Below are 19,841 nucleotides of genomic sequence, written 5' to 3' on the forward strand. Positions count from 1 at the left end.
ACCCGTGGGACTGTCAAATACAAGGGCATTCTTCCCTACACTATGTATTCTTTTTCAGTACAAAAGAGATATTGACTTTGTTTCTTAGTTCTTAAGGTCTAAAACAAAAGATGCATTTGCTCAGCACTAAGTGAAGGCAGTGACTGAAAAGGAAGCAAACTACATTATTGAAACTGTATTCCAGAGCCGCCTGCTGGCAATTCTCATTATACTATAATTTTATCTGATAGGAGACTCATCTGAAAATACGTCAATCTCCTTACTCAAAGCAGCAGTCAGAATGGGATTTCAGCATTCCATTCTAAGTCTTTATTGTATATTTACTTCATGCCAAGCACTGTTATGACTTTCACAAGTGTATTCATTTAATTCTCATCTAAACACTGGTTTTTAAAAAAGAAAAATGACAGCCAACATAAAAAAACAAAGATAGGGTAGTGAACACATAATACAATATACAGATAACATATTATATAGAATTGTACACCTGAAACCTATATAATTGTATTAACCAATGTCACCCCAATAAATTCAATAAAAAAGAAAAAAAAGTATATTGAAAATAAATAAATAAATAAATAAATAAATAAATAAATAAATAAACAAGCGAAGATAAAGCCAGTTCAATAGGATGATTGTTACACTTTAGATTATACTAATATACATAGGTCACTGAGTTATATAATTATCTAAAAAAGTTAAGAGCTATAAAAATTATGTAAACTTATGACTATAAAAATTTGCAGGATAAAATTGCATTTTTCTCACCATTAAGTTTCTTCCAAGAAGAGCCTGAAGAACTCCACTTTTCCCACAGTTTTTCATCCCAATTACATTACATCTGAACACATTTCTTTGAGTCTGTTTTTTCTGAAGGTCTATCTTTTTATCTCTTGTTACTAAAAAGAAAAAACACTAATTATGTACCACTTAGACTCACTGAACCTAATTTACCTTCTGCAGAATAGGGTATTGCTACTTATCTCTTATCAATAAATAAACATACTGTACAACAGTCAAGCTGTGTGTGAAATAAAGTACTAAATATGATAAAGAAGGGCCTTACTTAGTGGAAAAGATGAATTTCTGAAAAGTTGGCTGCAAAGTGAACTTCTAATAACCAAGTGAAATTTATTTAATAAAATAACACATTTCATAAGGAAAATATCTTAAAAATGAGTTAAAATTACAATAAATATAGCCACCATTACATCTCACCTATTTTTTTTTTTCTGTGATAAGTTATTGTCATAACGAGTTACAATCTAAAAGATGCTCTCTGGAATCTGCATTCTCTTGGATCTATGAATGGTAAAGGGATATGTACTCTGGGGTTAACTGGCCTTTCCAATGTAAATCTGTAAAAGAGGCAGTCCAGGAAGCAATGCTGTATCAGCAGAGAAAGGGGGCATCTCTTCTTGAGGTAAAGAGACCTTAAGCTACAGCTAAAGATTCAATTGCAACAAAGCTCACCAGAGGTAAAAAACTGAAAATGATAAAAAAAAAAACCCCACAATAGTTATGGGTTAAATAAGTTATAGAACTTCCATATGATGACACATTATTTAGCATCAAAGAAATATAAAAGTCGATTAGTGATACAGAAAGATGTCCACAGTATTTTGTTGCATGAAAAAAACCTCATGCTGGTTAGCAATTAGTTCCTTACTCTTTGAGGATGAACTAAAATACTGTTAATTAGTTAAGGACGTTCGTTAAAGGTCCGTCAATTTAAGATTGGCTGTCTTCTTGTGCTGGGGCTTCCTGTAAGATACGGCATTGTCCCCCTCCCCCCCAATTGGGATATAAGAAACTCTTGAAATATTAGTTCCCTAATGTGTTATTTTCATTCCTATAGGTTTTCTTTAAGTGAAGGACATTGCTTGGCAAGAATGATAAGATTTGTGAAAAATTTATGAATGTGGAAAATGGTTACAAAGCCGAGAGATGTACAATCAGTTCAATATCAGGTTCATGTGTTAATATGCATTGTTTTAATAGTCAAAGAAAATTGAAACACAGGACAAACTATACTTTTAATGCCCATGGCTCCCCCTGATTTTCATCAGTGGAGTAGCCTCAGGGGTAAACTAGAATAAAACCTATGCTTTCTTTTTTGATGAACAATAAAATCAAGCATCTTAACTCAAAAGAAATGATCAAATCACAGGAAAAACAAATAAGGGTATAGACATGGAAGACCAGCAAAGATATATTTATGTTCACTCTTTTTACATATGAAAGTGGAACCTTAAAAATGTTTCTAACTTTTTTTACTAATCTTATTTACTTACCTGTAATGGCTGAAGCTTGAGACTCTTGTTCAGTCAATATTGAATAGCCTAAGTAGCCCAAATACTCCAGGCACCGCTGTACATCTAAATAGGTCGTGAGCCTAAGAAATACAAGAATATAAATGTGAAAAGTTCCTCAATGAACATTTATAGAAAAAAAAATTCCAACAGCTCAAATAATTTTACCACCAGAAGCAGATGAGTTTTGTCAGGCTGCCTAATTTCCCATGCGCCCAAATAATTTTTACCACCAGAAGCAGATGAGTTTTGTCAGGCTGCCTAATTTCCCATGCGCCCAACCATGGCTCTTTCTACAATGCATTCTTAAGACAGAGAAGGGAGGAGAATGCAAGACGTGGGGGGATTCCATATCTCACCTGCCCAGAGAGCAAGGCCACATAGATGAGCAGTGAGCTGCTGGTAAACCGAGAGCAGGGATTTTTGAAAATAATTTGCTTCCCAAGTTACACAGTACACTGCAAATACTGGCTAGTTGAGAACTTAATGATAATTAATCTGAAAAGGTTTGTGAACAGAGCAAAAATAACTAAAAGGTACACGTCTTTTTGTGGGATGACACCACTCCCACAACATCCTTACCTAATTACTGGAAATTAGGTAGTCTTTTTATGATTTGAAAAAAGAATAGATTCTGGTATTAAGGAAAGTTAGTCTCCCCAAGATTAAAGTAATTATGTCCTCATACATGACCAGAGGATTTCCTTAGCACCCTAAATACAATGTCTACTAGGCTATACCCAGACTGTAGACAAACCCTCACTAAGAGTACGTGACAAACAATAAAAACCCTTAAGTCTTCAGTGCCAAGTAAATATGCTCTCCCAATATGCTAAAGGTGTTAAGAATTTTGCAATAGCAATGATGTTTCCAATTCTCTTAATGAAAAATGGATTAAAATTTAGCTCACTTTTGATATGACTTATTACTGTTTCCATGTACATCATCCAAAAGTAAACAGATTGATTGAAACACCTAGTAAGATCTGAAAAACTTACAAAATGATTAATGTAATGCAACATAATTTTAAAGTAGTGACAATTCTAGAGCTAACAGGTGAGCTCTATACTCACGTCCACTGGGAAAGGAATCCCTGGTAGGTTATCCAGCCTCTTTCATTTGTACAAACTGTGTTATTAACATCTGGCCCCCAAGGTATGTAAGGGAAAACTTTAAACAAATCTTTAAGCTCATCAGGTGACAAAGCACAGTCTCTATCCTGAAGATACACAAGGAAGTATAATGTTTAGATATCTAAGAGAGTAATTCCCAAACACAAAAGCCCCTCTTCTAGTAAAACTATGCTTCTAAAAACTAACATATGAAAAGAAATTTTTCATTTTATCAAGAAAATGTCTTACATGTTTATAAGGAAACTTATACAAGAATCTATAAACTACACTTTTTCATCTTGAGAAAACAATAAAAATAAGAGTATTTTTGCTAGTTTAACTTAAGAGAGTTTAAGCAATTTTTGGCTACGTGACATGAGTACCCCAAAGCTAAGGGAACAGCGTTAAATCACTCACTGAAAAATACTTTATCATGGAAAATTACAGCTAAGAGCTTACCAAATCATGTTTGTCAAAGGTGCTTTGGAGAAACAAATACGCATGATGATTTAATTCAGTAGTGCAATCAGGAGGTATTTTTAGCCTGTTGATGAAAAAATTTAAGAGTAAAACAAATCATTAATCAAAAATTGAAATTTAATTTAAGAAATGAATATAAAACTGCAACAAGTCTTTTTGTGGGATTAACACCACACAATATCCTTGCCAGAGCCAGGTGGACTTTCCCAGGGAAAATCACTAGAGTGGCCAGACAAGCCTCAGGGTCAAAATAATGCTCATTCGAGTTGACATGTAAAGTGTTCTTAAATATCTGAAGGGCAGGTTGAAATAAAATTTTTTATAAATAATACCGATTAAACCATAACAGGTTTGTTCCTCCTCTATAAACAAACTGTGAGTCATAATTATGTCAACATGGTAATGAGTTGAAAATGATGTAAAGAGATGTTATTTCTGCCTGATTTGACTTTTTTGACTCACTCTAAATTTAGTTCAATAAACATTTATCAAATGCACTGAGCTAGGTACTAGGGACACAAAAACAAGACAGGATTCTCCCCTCTAAGAAACCGCATTCAAGAGGGAGATGGACCACAGATAATTCACTATCGCAACAGAATGGGACAAGTATGGGCAAGCGAAGGATGCTCGGGAAGCCCACATGAATTATAACGTCTCTGGCCTGGGGATGGGAAGGTGTCAGCGCTGCTGAGAGACACTGTCAGATGAATTGAGACTTGAAGGATAAGAGGAATTAATTAGGTTGAGGGGAGAGGGAGAGAGTGGAAATACCAGGAGTAGAAAATGTGATTGGTGGACTATAAATAGTTTCGGATTTACTTCTAGAATGAAGGCAGGGAGTGAGCATGAGCGGATCATGAATGACCTCATGTACCATGTTAAGAAGCTTGGGCTTTATCCTGTCTTGAAGGGAAGTGCCAAGGTCACATCTGTATTTATGTATCTACTCAATCTAGCAACAGTGTGAAGGACAGAGGCAGAGCTTAATAAGAAAGCCAGAAAAATTCAAGTGGTGGCTCTAAGTGGCTATTTTGCAGAAAATTCAAGGCAGAGAAATGAAGACATTGAAAGAGATAATAGAGCCACAGAGTCATAAGAGATGGGAGTTTTCTCACTGTCATACTTAAGAAAGCAGTAAGCAACCCCTTGTAGAATTTATCTACCCACATAAATGGTACAGAAAAGAAATTTTGATGAAAAATGGACAAATTCATCCATCCATTCATTCATTCAATATAGATTTATTGAAAAAGCTGGAAAATTACTGGAGCCAAAATTTAATTTAATAACTTTGACATGAGAGGTTTCAAGTTAGAACTGATTAATGCACCAGGAATCCAACCAGAAAGAACTTTGCTTCCTCAATCATAGGGGAAGAAACAAATGACAAAGTCCTTCTGAACCCTTACATACTAGTTCTGCATATTTTATTTTAGCATAGGGATGCTATGCTAAAATAAAAGACAACATGAAGATTACATGATGCTGAAAAAGTGAAGAAGAAAGGCCAAAGCTTCGAAGGCCAGATCTTGGGAAGTCACTTCCTTGTTACAGTAGTGGCATCCTACAGCAAGGCAGTCTCCTGTTTGGGGGTGACATTGGGTCCATTTTTATTTATTTATCATTTTTAATCCTCACCTAAGGACATGCTTAGAGAGAGGAAGAGGGGGTATGAGAGAGAGGGAGAGAGAGAAACATCGATCAGTTGCCTTTCCATATATGCCCCAACTGGGGACCACACCGCAACCCAGATATGTGCCCTGACCAGGAATGGAACTGGCAACCTTTTGGTGCATGGGATGATGCTCAACTGACTGAGCCACTCCAGATGGGCTGGGTCCATTTTTAAACAAACAGAATGTAAACACTGCACTATTTAAAGAAAAATAACCACAAATAGAATGCTTGTTTAGGAAAAAATACTTACTTTATCCTGAGCTAAGAACAGGCTATAAACCTTAGGAAGGAGAAGGACTAATGAAAAAAAAAAAAGTTAACCAATATACTTCTCATCTATTGACTTCAAAAACAGTTTGTCTAGCATCTTTTATCTTTTTTCTCAGTAGAATAAATTTTTAAAAATACTTGTAGCCTGGCCGGCGTGGCTCAGTGGTTGAGTGTCCACCTACGAACCAGGAGGTCACAGTTTGATTTCCGGCCAGGGCACATGCCCGGGTTGTGGGCTCGATCCCCAGTGTGTGGCGTGCAGGAGGCAGCTGGTCAATGATTCTCTCTCACCATTGATGTTTATATATCTTTCTCTCTCCCTTCCCCTTCCTCTCTGAAATCAATAAAGATATACTTAAAAAAAAAAATAAGAACACTTGTATTCTCCACGAGAAGAAAAGGAAAAGTCTGAGCCATTCTATAAATCAGTGGCTCTCCACTGGGGATGACTTCACTCCTGAGGGAACATTTGGCGACTTCTAGAGATGCTAGACATTTTCACTTGTTACAGTTGGGCGAGGAGGTGTTATTGGCATCTAAGGATGTGCTAAAAATCTTACAATGCATGGGACAGACTCTACAGCAAAGAATCATCCAGACCAAAATGTCAATAGAGCCGAGGTTGAGAAACCCTGTTTCAAATCTCTGTATAAATCTAAATTATTCCTGAGTACCCCAAAGCCTACCTATGTGCTAAATAAGACTTTAAAATACTTGGCAAGTAAAATCAATTAGAAAGCCAAAGGTACATACAAGGGGAATAAGTACTCAGGTGTCAAATCCAGGTCATCATCATAACCAAATCGTCGAAGCACAGTCCAAGTAGTTTCATGTCTCCCTCTCTGGATAAAAAGTGTGTGTAAAAAAAGAAAACCTGAAATAAAATGAATTAGTAAACACAGCTGATGTGAAAAAGGGCACAGGCTCACATGGGAGAAAAGCATGCAACGCAAAATGGCAAGTACTACATTCATGAACCTAGGCTTAATAGTTTTGCATACTGGAGGTCAAATCAAAACAAAATTCACAAGTGTCTCAATAAAAACAGAGCTGATTTCAGAATCATTTCATATATATACCCAGGTCAGCAAGAGATGGCACCAGAAGAAAGGGCCAAAACATATCCCAAGGAATACACTGACATTCACAAAGTTAGGTGATAAAAACAAAGGACATTGAGTTATAGATCTTTGTGCTTTAAAATGAAAAGTTCTGGTTTTCAATTTCTTTTCTTATTTTACTGTGGTTCTATCACACATTCTACAGGGAACATTGTATGCTTGGTAATCTGACGGATAGGCAAAATGTCTCTCCTAAAAATAATTTCTACTTAAAGGATGCTTATGAATCAGAAGAACTTTAAGATAAATTTGTTTGTTCCAGAAATCTTTTTCCTTCACATGGACATCAGCATTCCTGAGATCCCACCAATTTCCCTTCCTCTAATTTATGCTGACAGTGAAGATAACTATCCCCACCAAATTGCCTGTCTCTTCCAACTCCTACATGTCCAAGTTAGATTTCAGACATATGAGTAAAACTAACATTTCCTTAAAGTATAAATAATGCTATAAAGACCTTATACCAAATTTTGAAATTATTGAGTTAAAAAAGGGAAAGAACACCATTCACCTACCTTTCAGTGTCAATCCACTATCAGCCACACCATCACTTATATGTTTTCTGACTACATTCTTGACATCTTCTAGAGCCTGAGGAGCTAATGGCGTGTTGAAACAAATTCTCTAGCAAAAAACAAAAAAACACACAACAAAATACAAAAAAACACCAACAAAAATCAGCATTAAATATAAATATATAAAAACAGTCTACAAAGCAATATTAAATCAATGAGTTGCAACCGAAAGAAACAAATTATAAATTAGGATGGTCTCTGCCTTGTATTATTTTTGTAAAACATGTCATACTTAGAAGGAAAGAAACCTTCCCTACTCTCCCCATCACATTTCTAAAACACAGGGCTCTTTGTGAAGCTATGTTATACAAAACCAAGAAAGAAAAATAACTCAGAGTTCAGACTTCGTCATCCTCAATACACATCCATTGTGTACCATGAAATAATGCTATCAATGAGTCTCCTTGATTCCTATGCATAAGAGAGTTTTATACCCTAGGCAAAGACTTAAATAGCCTGACATGAAAGATAATTTTTACATTAAACAGACTCAAATTTATCAACACATCACTGTTTAAGCTAATAAATTCCAATAGCTTTTCTCAGTCCCACCCCCCAAAAAAACACAACAAGGTATACGAACATCAGAAAAAGAGGAAGGTTACCTGAAAGAAGTTGAGCTCAGCATCATTGAGAGTGCCATCATTATCTTGATCAGATATTTTAAATATACGAGTAAGGGCTTTTATACAGGCTGGCTTCATCTAGAAATCAATGAGAAAAGAAACAATTGTTTTAATTAAAATAGCTTAGATTTTTAAATATGATTTTCATAAGGCCAAGAGTAATTCTGATTGTTCTCACCATCAAATACGTAACAGCAAATACAACCAGCATAAAAAATTAACTAAAGCAAAGCCATTTATTTTTATACTCAAACCTTTTTAAGTAAATGAGGACCAATATTTGGAATGATCGAATGCCCCCCGCATGACCACAAATCCTTCAAGGATAGGCAAGAGAAGTACATCTTTAGAGAATATTCATTCTTCCAGTCATATCTATATACTAGAGGCCTGGTGCACGAATTCATGCACGGGTGGGATCCGGCTGGCCTGGCTAAGGGGAGGGCCACGGGAGGTTGGCTGGCCAGCCCCACCCCCGTTCGGGTGGGGGTGAGGGGCTGGTCGGGGGCAGGGCCGGCAGGGGGGAGGGGCCACAGGAGGTTGCCTCACCTATGGGACTAAAATCAAACCTGCAATCTCTGTATGTGCCCTGACCAGGAATCCAGCTCACAACCCTTTGGGGTACCAACGATGCTCCAACTGAGCCACCTGGTCAGGGGCAGGCTTAATTTTTAATATGATCTTTTTGTTGATCCCAATCTGTGTTAAAGGTTGTTATTGTCTAAATAAACGCTTCTGGTATAGCTTAGACTCAGTGCTTGTTCTTGTGTAAAACAAAGGATAGTCTCCAAATTTGCAGATTTTACTTCAAGCAGGTCCACCTACGAAATGAATAACAGATGGTGGTATTTTATTCAGGTGATTCGGGAAGGAGCAGGGGTGGGGTGATTAGCAGAACTAATAATAGCCCTAAGTAAAAAGCAATTAAAGAATTGAGAACTAACAGAGGCGATTTAATGTACCAGTAGGCTAAGGGCTCAGAGGTAAATCTCTATAGCATGAGACTGCTTCCCAAATTTTCTTGATCATAAGATCAAATTTCCTGGCTGAATCAGAAGGTAGTCTGTGTTTTTAACAAGTATGTCTAGTGACTACGATGAAGCAAATTTGGGAAATTCTGGATTAAGAGTAAATTAGAAAGAAGCATTCCAATTAAGAAACAGTAAACCAGGATTAAGGAAAAGTAAATCAGGGTCAGATTAAGGGGTAACTCAGATTAATTATTTATACCAGAGGTCAGCACTTCTTCTGTAAAGGGCTACAAAGCAAATAACCAACAGGAAAAATCAAGAATGTCATGGAAGTACTTATATAGCAAGAGAGAATAAAATTTCCACAACATTTTTATTGATGAAATTCAAAATATAATAAAAACAGTATAAATTTGCTATACAGGTCTACTAATGAGAAGAATGAAAATCTCCTGAGAGAGTTAACATTTTGCTAAGTTGGGGTTCAAAATTAGTGTTCCCTATCATAAAAATTGATTGCAATGTTTATCTGTAAAATTTTACATACTTTATCTTTGAAATATGTCTTTTTGTACAGTTACATACTGCCAGTACTGATACATATCCATACACATATAATTTTAATTGGGCACAGTCATTGCTTGGAAAGCGTTTGCAGAATGATATTAGATTCTTTTCTTGATTTTTGCCTGCTAGCATGTCATTATACTGCAGCTTAGTGAGTCCTGACTGAAGGCTGGGTGGAAGCTCCTCAACTGCAGAGTCAAATGAAGTATGAAATGCGGAAATTTCTTTTGTGCTTGCACTGAGGTAACCACAACCCTCCCCCCAAATAATCTGAGCTTAGAACATAGAGCTGCTTTTCCAACTAAAAACTGACTTTTTTCTTTTCTTGTTTTGGCGGGATAGATAAAGCACTGATAACAAAATAAAACATCACAGTACAGTGATACACATGGTACTAAAATACTGTCAAGTTATAGCTGTGCCAGTGCAATTAGCAGTGCGCCAAGCAGCACTGAGCACTGAGAAGTGTGAGTACCACATACAAACTCTGCTGCAACTACTCAACTCTGCCTTTGTGGCAGGAAAGCAGCCACAGACAAATATAAAGGAATGAGGATGGCTGTGATGCAATAAAACATTATTCATGAATGATAAATTCTAAATGTCCCATAATTTCCCCATATCACAAAATATTACTCCTTTTGAACTTTTTTCAGTCATTTAAAAATGCAGCTCTGGCCCTGGCCAGTGCTCAGTGGTTAGAGCATTGGCCGGGAAGGCAAGCAATCAATGCGTCTCTCTCACATTGATGTTTCGCTCACTCTGTCTCTCCACTTCCCTCCCATTCTCTCTAAAAACCAAAAAGAAAAAAAGAGAGAGCGATAATGAAAATATAAAATGTATTCTTAGCTCATAGGCTATACAAAAAACAAGTGGCCAAACCAAATGTGGCTCACTGGTCAAAGCAGCCAACCACTTACCTATACTATAAACTTTTCCTGAAAATATCTACAACTTTTTATTTTTAAATACTCAACAGTAAAAAGACAACTCAAGAAATAGCCAAAAGAATTAAACAGACATTTCTCCAAAGAAGATATACAAATGGTAAAATAACCACAAGAAAAGCTGAACAACATCTTTACCCAACAGGGAAATGCAAATCAAAAATAATGAGATACCATTCACATCCACTATGGCTATCCTATATAATAAAAGGCTACTATGCAAATTGACTGAACGGGGGAACGACTGGTTGCTATGATGCGCACTGACTACCAGGGAGTAGATGCTCAATGCAGGAGCTGCTCCTGGTGGTCAGTGCGCTCCCATAGAGGGAGAGCTGCTCAGCCAGAATTCAGGCTCACGGCTGGCGAGTGCAGTGGCGGTGGCGGGGAGCAGGCCTAAGCCGTCAGTAGGACATCCTCTGAGGGCTCCCATACTGCAAGAGGGCACAGGCCGGGCTGAGGGACGACCTACCCCCAACCCCAAGTGCACAAATTTCATGCACTGGGCCTCTAGTAATAATATATAAAAAAAGTGGGTGGAGGAGAAGAAATAACAAGTATTGGCAAAGAGGTGAAGAAACTGGAACCTTCATATAATTTGGTGGTTCCTCAATAAGTTAAACATAAAATTACCATGTGATCTAGCAACTTCATTCCTAATTATACAAAGGAATTGAAAACAGATGTTCAAACTTGTGTGTTAATGTTTATAGCAATTATATTCACAACTAGAGGCCTGGTGCATGGATTCATGTACCAGTGGGGTCCCTTGGTCTGGCCTGCAGGGATCAGTGGACTTCTGCACCGCTGCAGCCCAGCCTTACCTGCCAGCTTGTCGGGCTTCAGCCCACTGTCCCTGTTGATCCTGCACAGCACGAAGTAGTGCGAGAAGTGACAGGTGGCTAGGGAGGAGCCTGAGCTGGGGCCAGGCACCGTGCCGCTCCTGCTCATCCCGGCCCCACTGCGCCTGCCGCCGCTGCCCAGTAGGCTGGCTGCTGCTTTGCTGCAGTCTCCATGCGCCCGTCCTTGGGCGATACCGGCACACCCATGATTGCACAACCACTGCTCATTATTGCAGTCTCGCTCCTCGCACCCAGTCAGTCCTGATGCCAGGACCAGGAGCCATGAGCCCCATGTCCGTTGGTCAGCTGAGCAGCCCTCCCGCTGTGGGAGTGCACTGACCACCAGGGGGCAGCTCCTGCGTTGAGTGTCTGCCCCCTGGTGGTCAGTGCACATCATAGCTACCAGATGAACAGTTGCATAGGCTTTTATATATATAGGTAGGTAGACAGCCATAAAATGTAAAACAACCCAAAAGTCCATCAATAGATAAGTGGATAAACAAAATGTGAAATATAGCCATACAATAAAGTACTGTTTAGCCATTAAAGAAATGAAATGCTAATACATGCTACAACATGGATGTACCCTGAAAACATTACTATGCTATGTGAAAGAAGCCAACAGAAAGACCACATGCTGTATGAGTCCATTTATATGAAATGTCCACAAAAAGCAAATCCATACAGACAGAAAGTAGATTACTGGTTGCCCAGGGTTGGGGGAATGGGGGGTAACACTAATGGGTACAGGGTTTCTTTTTGAGGTGATGAAATATTCTGGAATTAGACAGTGGTGATGAACATACAACTGTGTGAATATACTAAAACCACCGTACTGTACACTTTAAAGGGCTAAATTTTATGGTATGTGAATTTTAAATAAAAAATAATTAATTTAAAAAGTATATGGCAAAATATTTTCAATTTTAGATATTTCATTAAGGAATTACTGTGTTTCTTAGCTATGAAACAAAAGGGAGTATTCAAGTTTTATTACATGTTGTATCCATGTCAAATAACTACACAAGTTTTTTCTTTGTGTATGTTTTTAAGTTTATGGACTTTATAGTAGCAAAGCAAGTAGCTAAGTCTTTGGACTTATTGCTGTTATTATTGCCAATTCTCCTGTTTGTTCTAATGACATTTCCTGAAATAGTATTTGATAGGGAATACTTTTCTGAGTATTTAATGTGAATATCTTTGAAGAAAAATACCTAGAAAATGTAAGTATAATAAACAATAAATTTAAATTGCAGAAGTTTACAACAATACTTAAGAGTTACTAAAAATCATTACCACATTAGAGTTAGTACCTATACATTCCAGCCCCTACTAACACAAACAGGGGAGCTGGCGGGGGCGGTTACCTCTTTCTCCTCTGGGCAGTACAAGGGCCCTGTAGGATGAAGAACAGCTTTCTGGGCATAATAAAAGAGCTCTGATATGTTCTTCAGATTTTTTGCTGAACACTAAAAAAAAAAAAAAGTTTAAAATTTTACATTCTGAAAGCAATTATGAGAGTTAAAATCACGGAAATAAGGTAATAAGATTCCTTGAAGAAACTGAAAATGCATTTTTCTTAGTGGATATCACAAGATGGTTGTCTACAAAGAGCCCAGAGGCCAACTTCAAGTTCTCTATTTTATTTGGTTTACATGACTTCACAAACAGCAGGAAATTTATTCCATCCCACATTTCCCCAGCCTTCTATTCCCAACCTCAATTAGTGAGAATTTACCAACAGTAAATTTCAAAATCAAACAAGGCATACCTCCACACAGGTTTCTATTTCAGTGTACTGGTTCATAATAGGAAGGATGGTCTCCATACTGCTATATTCCACTAGATCAGATTTGTTCCCAACCAATATCAAAGGCAACCTGAAATAAACAGGGCACATTGTAATACTAAGGAAGACAACATACGTTAGATTTATATTTTAATGTACATTAACCCATTCTAACTAATAAGATATACTTAATCTCCCAAATATGAACCCTCTACTGTAGTCAGCTCAAGCCCACTAGAAAGCATATTCAACAAATACTTATTGAGTACCTATGATAAGCCAGGTACTGTTGTAGGCATTAAGGAGATAGGGAAAGTCCATCCCCATTCTAATAGTGTAAATAGGACAGGGACAATAAGCAAATAAACAAACAAGACAATTTCCAATTCTGTTAAGCACTATGAAGAAAATAAATAGGGGGATATGGGCTAGAGTAATGAAAGGGAACTAATTATATGTGATAATCAGGAAAAATCTTTCTGACAAGGTGGCAGTTGAGTCAAGGAGTGAAGGATGAAATGGAATCTGCCATATGAAGAGCTGGGCGGTAAGAAGGGAAAGCATGTACAAAGACCCCCAAACTAAAAAACATCTTGTTTAGTCCAAAAAGCAAAAAAAATGCAAGAGTGGCTGGAGAGTCCGGAGCAAAAGAGGTATGAAATGGGGTGAGGGAGAGGAGCAAAGATCAGACACATAAGGACTTACAGATGTAGTAAGGAGAGTAGGTTTTATTGTAAATGTAAAATGGGAAGCTACTGGGGTAATGGCATGATATGATGGACCTTTAAAAATGCAGTCATTTGTTATCTTTAGAGATACATAGTGAAATATTTATAGGGTGATACGGTATGATTCTGCTGTTAGATTAGATATCGAGGTTGAGGAAAAGGCAAAAAAAAATAATAATAATAATACATAGGTTTTTAGCTAGATAAAAAGGGTAGATCTCCTGAGACAGAAAAGACTGAAAGCATTCTTTAAGAAGCAGAGCCCTAGCCGGTTTGGTTTCAATGGACAGAGCATCAGCCTGAGAGTTCAATTCCAATCAAGGGCAAGTACCTCGGTTGCAGGCTTGGTCCCTGGACCTGGTCGGGGCACTTGTGGGAAGCAACCAATCAATGTGTCTCTCTCACATTGATATTTCTCTCTCTCTCTCTCTTCCCCTCCTTTCCACTCTAAAAATCAATGGGAAAATATCTTCCAAAGAATTTCAAAGAAATCTCTCTGTATAAATTATAAATGAAGATCCGTAGTTTTTCAGAGAACTTATAAAGCACTCACATATGCATTATTTCATTGGATTCTTAAAATAACCACAAGTATTATCCTCATTTCTGCTTACAGTTGAGGAAACAGGCTCAATGAAGTCAAAGTCTTTTTTGTTTTGTTTTGTTAATCCTCACCCCAGGATATTTTCTCCACTGATTTTTAGAGAGAGTGGGAGAGAGAGAGAGGAGAGAGAGAGAAACACCCATGTGAAAGAGACACATCAACTGGTTGCCTCCCACAGGAGACCAGGATCAAATCTGCAATCCAGGTATGTGCCCTTGACTAGGAATTGAACACAAGACCCTATGGTGCACAGGCTGACGATCTACCCACTGACTAATGCCAGCCAGGGCTGAAGTCAGTCTTAAAGCTCATAAGCAGCCAAACCAGATTTCAAAGGTCGTTCACTTTCCTCCAAGTCGCATGCTCTTACATACCCACACAATGAGCAATCAATGACAAGGTAGAGTGTCATTCCTCATCAAATGGGCATCTAAGTGAGAGGGCACATACAGTGCAGTTGTAGAGGAATTCTAGAGCTGAGACTTTTCAAGCAGTGGTTTGAGAAAGAGAAATGCAAGATTAATTATCAAAATACTTAATGTCTAAAATTATGAATCACAGCTCTATTCTGTACTTTGTTCTCAAATATTTGTGTTGCCTCAAATCATTTCTTCCAAAAAAGGAGTGTGTATGCAAACAGGCAGACAGACCTATAGATAAAACAAATGTGGCAAAATGTTAACGACTGGTGGACTTAAGGGAAGTGTTTATAGATGTTCATCATGCTACTTCTTGCAACTTTCCTGTAAGTTTGAAATTTTTCAATATACAAAGTTGGAGAGAGAAAAAATACCTGCTGTCTTTGTCTGTTCTTTCATTTATGAGAGGAATCCATCGACTTGTTACCTAAAATGTAAATTAACAAGAGCTAAGCCACATGAGGATCTTCTTTGAAAAATACCCGACCTAAGACCCCTATAATTCTAAACTGGGGATCAATTTTGAAAGTGCCCCCACTGAAATTTAACTAAATATGGTGAAAAAAGTCATATAGTCCTACCTTATCAATAGAATGCTTGTTGTTAACAGCATAAACTATGCAGATGACATTAGCCTACAAGAAAAATGAACGAATTAATAGTATTTTTGTAATAATAAGAAAAACTTAGTACGTCTCTAAGAGGAAAAAGTTCCTAAGGACTTACAGCAAAAATAGATACTCAAACTCAGCAATAACAACAAAATAAGTTAGAGAATAAAAAATAAGACTTAGAATCATCACTGTTTTCCCACAAAAACATATTACTATTTTTTAACTCATCTGTGATTTTGGTTTTTTTTTTGGTTAATCCTCACCTGAAGATATTTTTTTCCATTGATTTTTAGAGAGAGTGGAAAGGAGGGAGAGAGGGTGGGAGAAATAGACACATAGATTGATTGCCTCCTGCGTGTGCCCTGATCAGGGCCGGGGATCAAACCTACAACCCAGGTACACGCCCTTGATCGGAATCGAACCTGCGACTCTTCAGTACCTGGGCCGACGCTCTAATCACTGACCCACACAGGCCAGGTCACTAACCTGTGATATTTCTTGATGAAGTTGTTCATCACTCTGTTCTGCTTCTACAAATGACAAAGTAAAAAATAGTTTCATACTTTACACATGTCCATAAAAACGAATGGCCAGTCTAAAATCTATGCAACACCCATCTAACATCCCTCTAAACATCCCTTATTCCTTAAGTCATGGTATAGTGTCAGACTAGGTGGCAAAGACAAGGGCAGGGCAGGGGAAGGGAAGGGTGATAAGGAAGCTGGCTGGTACTGAAAGACAGGTTTACAAGAGGATAACTTAGACACAGAAGAGCAAAAGGAACTGTGTTATAAATCTAGGCCGGCATCTGACCCAGAGTTGAGAAGGGTCAGGCAAAAGAGATCAGAAACCCAAGCTAGAAGACTGGGTGCTGAAAAGTCAGAAGCCCAGACAAAGCATCTATCCACACAAGGTTAAAAGGCCACATGAGAATCTGGGCAATACAAGCTTAAGATCTAGATAGCAGATATGAGTAATATTAACCAGGCCCCAGAAGCAAAACTAGAGCATGATAATGATGAGTCAAAAAATTCCCTCTCTAGTGCGTATCTCTGGCCAGAACTGGTATCAATGGGTAGTTGTGCCTATAACCCCAAGGTACACGAGACATGCGTGATGTAGGTAGGAGGAAGCACACAAATGAAGAGCAAAGCCATTATTGATATATTAATTCAGATCATCTTATATTAAACGTTTTCCCCCCAAATGCCTGTTATTTCTGACATACAAACTAATATCATATGTAAGTTCAATTGCACTTTACACTATGCTAAAATAACTGGCCATTTTTAATATCTTTTCATATGTTCAGTAATAATGGGTTTTGGCTCCAATTCTAATATGGAAGTGAATCTAATTATATGGCTACAGTTATCTAAAAAAATGATTCTATAAGCTAAGCTACAGTTATGAGACTGTAGCAGAAAGCATCCACTCCCCTCAGCTTCTAATATAGCACAGTGCTGTCCAGTAGAAATACAATGCAAGCATATATATGTAATTTTTAATTTGCTAGTAGTCACCTTAAGAAAAGTAACAGGTAAAATTACTCTTTTACTTAACCCAAAACATCAAAAATATTAAAATTTCAATATATACTCAGAAAAAGTACTAATGAGCTATTTTATATTCTGGCTTCATACTAAATCTTCTAAATGCACTGTATTGTACACTTAGGGCACACTTCAATTTAGACTAGCCACACTTCAAGTTTTCAAATAGTCACATGTTTCCGACTGCACAGTGCTAACATTTATTTTTTAGGCTATATGAGATACCAGTTTGGCAAAACAAAGTATTACAATGTAGTTATATCCATTTAAAAAAATAGATTTTATTGTTTAGACCAGTTTTAGGTTCACAGCAAAACTGAGTAAAGGGTACAGAGATTTCCCATCTACCTCCTGCCTCCATATAGCTTCCCCCACTGTCAACATCGCCCATCAGAGTGGTACATGTTACAACTGACTCTTTAAAAAAAAAAGTCCCAGAACAAAGCACAATAATTTAATGATTAAAAAGAAGTACTAGTGTATAGAAAAAAATTTAAATTATAAGAAGCAATACAGATGTGCTTCTATTATCATATAATGTAAGCAACTTGACAACTGTTTTAACTATTATTTTATATAAGACAAAGGCTGAAAAATTAAAGAACAAATTTAGAAATCAACAAATTCTGAAATTGAGAGCGCTTTCCAAATCATCAGAGCACGCCTGATAACAAATTATCCCAGAACTTCTCTCTGAAAACATGACAATTCAAGGAGGGTAGTGACTTATCTACTTGTCATTTACCATTCCTCCTTCCTTTTCATCATTATGGAACCCACCTTAGTAAATTAGGGAAGAGAACTGCAAGATGGAGACTTTAGGTGGGTCTGGGGTGGGGACTGGCAGGAAGATATAAATGAAACAAGAATGGTAAATGATCATTTATTGCTAGAGAAAAAGGACCACTCCTGTATAATATTTTTTAAACCTCAGTAAGTACCTTTTTTCAGATTACTGAACTAACCCTACAGGTTCACCTACAATAGGTCATTCATTACCTGAGTAATCTACGATGTGTGTTGGAACTCTCTCAGGGGTGACATCAGCTGGAATAGTGATTTCTTCTGCCCGAGGAGGAACCTTCATTTGAAAACAAATATAGAAGAAAAATAGGCCACCTTTGGATATGATAGATTAAAACTGTTAACAGATTATGTAAATGTATCTATATATTAGCCCCTTTCATCCATATCTATTCTTACAGGTATTTGTTGTACTTTTAAATGCTTATTTTTGTGTTTTACTACAAATGCAAATATATATTAATGGTATATGATAAATCACTTTTTAAAAAAAGCTCATTTCTACCTGTGTGGGCACCAGACATAAAAGAATACTTCAGATCTGATGTAGCCTAACACAGTACTTAAATTAATTTGGTGTTTTAAACATTAGGTTTTTAAATGTTGAGGATGATAAAAAAGTTTTTTTTTTTTAATTAAATCTTTATTGTTCAGATTATTACATTTGTTCCTTTTTTTTCCCCCCCCCCATAACTCCCCTCCTCCCAGTTCCCGCCCCACCCTCCGCCCTCACTCCCCACCCACTGTCCTCATCCATAGGTGCACGATTTTTGTCCAGTCTCTTCCCACATCTCCCACACCCCTTTCCCCCCCAAGAATAGTCAGTCCATTCCCTTTCTATGTCCCTGATTCTATTATAATCAACAGTTCATTCTGTTCATCAGATTATTTATTCACTTGATTCTTAGATTCACTTGTTGATAGATGCATGTTTGTTGTTCATAATTTGTATCTTTACCTTTTTCTTCCTCTTCCTCTTCTTAAAGGATACCTTTCAGCATTTCATATAATCCTGGTTTGGTGGTGATGAACTCCTTTAGCTTTTCCTTATCTGTGAAGCTCTTTATCTGACCTTCAATTCTGAATGATAGCTTTGCTGGATAAAGTAATCTTGGTTGTAGGTTCTTGGTATTCATCACTTTGAATATTTCTTGCCACTCCCTTCTGGCCTGCAAAGTTTCTGTTGAGAAATCAGCTGACAGTCGTATGGGTATTCCCTTGTAGGTAACTGAGTTTCTTTCTCTTGCTGTTTTTAAGATTCTCTCTTTATCTTTTGCTCTTGGCATTTTAATTATGATGTGTCTTGGTGTGGTCCTCTTTGGATTCCTTTTGTTTGGGGTTCTCCGAGCTTCTTGGACCTGTAAGTCCATTTCTTTCACCAGGTGGGGGAAGTTTTCTGTCATTATTTCTTCAAATAGGTTTTCAATATCTTGCTCTCTCTCATCTTCTGGCACCCCTATAATTCTGATGTTGGTACGCTTGAAGCTGTCCCAGAGGCTCCTTACACTATCCTCGCATTTTTGGATTCTTTTTTCATTTTGCTTTTCCGGTTGGATGTTTTTTGCTTCCTCGCATTTCAAATCATTGACTTGATTCTTGCGCTCCTCTGGTCTGCTGTCGGGCGTCTGTATAATATTCGTTATTTCAGTCCGTGTGTGCTTAATTTCTAGTTGGTTCCCCAATATAAGATCGAGGGTCTTATTAGTTTTCGTGTAGATCTCATTAAGTTTATCGGCAGCTTCTAAACAGTTCTTGAGAGACCTTAAAAGTGTGGTTCTGAACTCTATTTCTTCCATTGACAATTTTGTCCTGTTTCTTTGTCTCCGC

At 37.4% G+C, this 19,841-nt stretch overlaps 1 protein-coding gene across 12 annotated transcripts in view; it reads right to left on the reverse strand.

Moving 5' to 3' along the window:
* Positions 1 to 19,841, reverse strand: part of RHOT1 (ras homolog family member T1) — a 60,682-nt gene that overhangs the window by 20,398 nt on the left and 20,443 nt on the right. For 11 of the 12 annotated variants that reach the window (XR_009449173.1, XR_009449172.1, XM_059669524.1 and 8 more), the window contains 13 exons: positions 18,210 to 18,291; positions 16,144 to 16,187; positions 15,625 to 15,678; positions 15,418 to 15,470; positions 13,275 to 13,383; positions 12,871 to 12,972; positions 8,156 to 8,254; positions 7,491 to 7,599; positions 6,608 to 6,728; positions 3,884 to 3,968; positions 3,386 to 3,531; positions 2,295 to 2,395; positions 769 to 899 (listed from right to left, as the gene is read on the reverse strand). Coding sequence is in view for 10 of the 12 variants with exons in the window: in XM_059669524.1 (XP_059525507.1) it covers positions 769 to 899; positions 2,295 to 2,395; positions 3,386 to 3,531; positions 3,884 to 3,968; positions 6,608 to 6,728; positions 7,491 to 7,599; positions 8,156 to 8,254; positions 12,871 to 12,972; positions 13,275 to 13,383; positions 15,418 to 15,470; positions 15,625 to 15,678; positions 16,144 to 16,187; positions 18,210 to 18,291 (1,236 nt within the window). In the remaining 2 variants the exon portion in view is untranslated. Of the gene's footprint in view, positions 1 to 768; positions 900 to 2,294; positions 2,396 to 3,385; positions 3,532 to 3,883; positions 3,969 to 6,607; positions 6,729 to 7,490; positions 7,600 to 8,155; positions 8,255 to 12,870; positions 12,973 to 13,274; positions 13,384 to 14,998; positions 15,107 to 15,417; positions 15,471 to 15,624; positions 15,681 to 16,143; positions 16,188 to 18,209; positions 18,292 to 19,841 lie in introns of those variants that run through there. The other variant, XM_059669533.1, reaches the window with a different exon arrangement.

The sequence above is a fragment of the Myotis daubentonii genome, chromosome 16 (genome assembly GCF_963259705.1).
Source record: "Myotis daubentonii chromosome 16, mMyoDau2.1, whole genome shotgun sequence".
Taxonomy (NCBI): Eukaryota; Metazoa; Chordata; class Mammalia; order Chiroptera; family Vespertilionidae; genus Myotis; species Myotis daubentonii.